This window comes from Notothenia coriiceps, unplaced genomic scaffold, assembly GCF_000735185.1.
Source record: "Notothenia coriiceps isolate Sejong01 unplaced genomic scaffold, NC01 NC01_scaffold00023322, whole genome shotgun sequence".
NCBI lineage: Eukaryota > Metazoa > Chordata > Actinopteri > Perciformes > Nototheniidae > Notothenia > Notothenia coriiceps.
In genome coordinates this window covers 1760-5294 of record NW_011356023.1, presented here as the reverse complement: position 1 = coordinate 5294, position 3535 = coordinate 1760, and the positions used below count along the sequence as shown (strand labels likewise).

At 42.9% G+C, this 3535-nt stretch overlaps 1 protein-coding gene across 1 annotated transcript in view; it reads right to left on the bottom strand.

The window, feature by feature from the left end:
* Positions 1-2466: 2466 nt before the first annotated feature.
* Positions 2467-3535, bottom strand: part of pik3r4 (phosphoinositide-3-kinase, regulatory subunit 4) — a 2134-nt gene continuing 1065 nt past the window's right edge. Inside the window, exon 2 of the mRNA XM_010781550.1 lies at positions 2467-3317. Within this exon, the coding sequence (XP_010779852.1) occupies positions 2467-3300 (834 nt within the window). The 5' untranslated portion in view covers positions 3301-3317. The remainder of the gene's footprint in view (positions 3318-3535) is intronic.

Below are 3535 nucleotides of genomic sequence, written 5' to 3'. Positions count from 1 at the left end.
GTTTTTAAGGGGAATGACAACACAGTATTTTGTGGAAAACAGATTAATTGACAAGAATAATAAATCCATGATCAAATGAATGTATTTAAAATGAAATCACTTCAAATTCAGTCACGATGAGCTTCATATTTTTTTGTAATTATTGATCAAATGCTTATAAAAATGCAATTATATCATTTTGTACGTGAAACATTGAATACAATAATTTCACAACTTAATTATTTTATGTTATTTATTGATCTAAAATGAGATTTGAATCAGTTTTTAGTGCACAAGTTAGACACTGTTTAATGTGCATGATAAGGAAATGATTGAGGCGGCTCCTCGGCTTCAAACTAACTTCTGTGCAGTGAAACTGGTAATAACCTGAACCTCAGATCAGTGCTGATCAGGGTCTGAGCTGTGGTGTGTATTAGGGATGGGAACGATTAATCGAATATTCAAAATGATTCAGGTATTCGAATATTATTATTATAATTCTTTGTTATGGGAGGGGTGCCTCGTCGTCTACGAAAGCACCGGTATCGTGCTCTCTGTGCCTCCCATCATCTACGGTGAGCACTGCCTGCATGTCTGCCCTCATTTCACTAAATAAAGAGACGTTATCAGTGTTCCTGTAAGATCGTGAGCTCAGAAACATCAGAGATCAGACTCAACAATGATCTCAATGGGTTTTCACCTGAATAAATAAAGGTTTTGAATTGAATTGAATTGAACAGCTGATACAATGACATCGTTTCAGGCCTTTTAAACTTAATAAATGCATAAAATAAACAATAATAATAACATTTAAAATCATGAGCGTTTGAACATTTTAGGACAAAAAAATGTATATAAACGTAGAATTCCTATGTAATAAAATGCTTTTGCATTAGGGCTGAGCCAAACGATCGTTTTCATTATTGATGAATGTGCCAATTATTTCTTTCTATTAATTGTGGTCTTAAAAATGAGAAAATCATTTGACAGATGTCCACATTTCTTCAAATCCAAATGGATTTCTTTAACTAATGTTATGGAAATGATGGTATTAAAGCTTAACACAGTGTAATCCTAATGAACTGTAACGGCTGTATCCTGGGAAATGGTGTTAAGGAAATTGTGCGATCAAATGTATTAACGTTGCTAACTGTAAACTGTTTCTCTGATTAGGTCGAATCCTGGGAGTGATAAACAGAGGTCTTTGATGACACTACAGGAAGAGAGGATGGGTGGAAGGAATTTACAATTAGGGCTTATTTGTGTATCCCATTGTTCTTTGAGGGGTCTGAGTTTAAGCATACAGTGCTGTGCCATAGGGCGAACACCTGGCCTCACATGATGTGCTGTCATGTGGGTTATGTTTGAATATGTCCCTTTCAGAGTGGCTGTAACAGAACAGAAGACTCTCTGTCCTCGAGGTCTCATGCTTGCAAGGATTGAAACGAAGATCTCAAAATACTTTATATAGATATTGTGTTTCTTTGCATATTTGCCTAACTCATCTTTTACTCTAGACCGCAGCTGATTTGAAGTTGCTACGACATTGTCTTGTTTTGTCCATCTAGAAACCCAGAGATATCCATATTGGTATTTTGAGAGACTGAAAACTCAACTTTTAGCCTTTTCTTTGCATGAAATGTGACATCAACATTCTGCAGATCAATTAGCAGACGAGTTGATTACATATTACCAAATGGTTTGATTCAATGTGTACGACAGTGCCATTTTAAATATGTTAAAAACACGTGTAACGTTTCACTCTAACGGAGAATCCTACACAACAAACATGGCGTCAAAACGGAGTAATAGGTGGACATGTTTCTCCCAGGTTAGGGAGAGCGGTGTCGAGTGCAAACTATGCAAAGGTCATCCAGCTCAATGCTTAACCACATACCATTTATTATTACAACTTTCTTTTTGTATTCATTTAAAAAACAAAGAAATGTGGTAGCAAAGTCGATAGGGACTTGGCTTGGCAACTGGAAGGTCACCAGTTCAAGTCCCGGCAAGACCAAGTGCTACCGAGGTGTCCCTGAGCAAGGCACCGTTCCCTACACTGCTCCCCGGGCGCCGTTCAAAATGGCAGCCCCCTGCTCCTAACACGAGGATGGGTCAAATGCAGAGAAACAATTTCCCCACGGGGATTAATAAAGTATATCAAAATAAAAAAAAATAAAAAATGGGATATGTAAATCTGTGAATGGGTTAACAGTCACCAGACCCAGACCCAGGTTCATCCCACAGGCCATAAGACCGTTGAACACCTGGACTGTTGAAAGAACATCCATAACATTCATCTGTTTGCAACTTACACATTATTTATCTAATAAATCATATTCCAACCACTTGTAGACTCTTATTGCACTATTTCACTATTTCACTTGTATTTTCTTGCACTATTGTATCTGTGTTATTGTGTTGCTCTGTGGGAGGAGCCTGTGGCCTCAGATTTTCATCGTCATAACAGTAGCTTTGTACGTATGACTAATAAAAGCCTTGAGCTTTTTTTCGGGGTGGAATATTGGAATATAAATGTGCTCTTAAATTCCCATCCCTAGTGTGTGTTTGAACCTGATGGAGGCTCTCATGCTCTGAAGCACCTGCAGAGAAGATGTCCATGGCCTGCCTCAGCTCCCCCCGGCCCCTCTGGTTGTTGCTGCTCAGATCCACCAGCGGCGTGTTGTGGTCGCTCTCCGTGGTGAACATGCTCCCGTCCACGAACCTCTCCGGGGCGATGTAGCACGTCCTGCGCCGCGACGTGTCGAAGAAGTAGTTGAAGTCTGCGGGGTTGTCCTCGGGCAGGAAGGTGGGCTTGAAGCTGGCGAAGTCTGTGAGCAGCACCCAGTTCCAGCTGGTCACCATCACGTTCTCCGTCTTGATGTCTCCGTGGCGCACGCCGGCTTTGTGCGCCTGGTCGACGGCGTTGAGGATCTGGAAGGCGAGCCAGCGCTTCTCCACGTTGTTGAGGAAGGGCCGCGTGCTGATGCGGTCGTACAGGTTGTCGCGGACGTACTGACGGAACAAGATGGCGGCCTTCTCCGTCAGCGAGGTCTTCTGGAAGGGCAGGCAGTTCTGGCAGGAGTGCAGCCGGATCTTCAGCTCCTCCAGCTCCTGCTTGTAGCTGGTGAGGGGCAGCGAGGGGTCCTGGATGGCGAACACTTTGACCACCACCAGGCCCTCGCGGTGTTTGGCCCGCGCCACCTTGAAGAAGCGGGTGCTGCCCAGGCTCTTGTCGTACTCGTGGTCGTGGATGTCGGAGAAGTAGCTGTCCACAGAGAGGATCTGCGAGGGGGCGATGCCCGCCAGCTGGTTGCCCATCACGCCTCAACTCCTCTCTGAGGGAAATATAGACAGTGATAAGGTTTCAGAGCAGCGATGTTCTGCTGGGAATCCCACACTTAATCACCTTCTGGTAAGAAAAGAACAAATACAAGTTTAAACCAAAGTTGTGTTATTTAATAAGGAGTTATAGCATTTAACAGAATCAATCTATTTCCAGCTGGAAGGACAGATAGCAGCAGGAAAGAAAAGGGACATAAGACAGGGAACACCC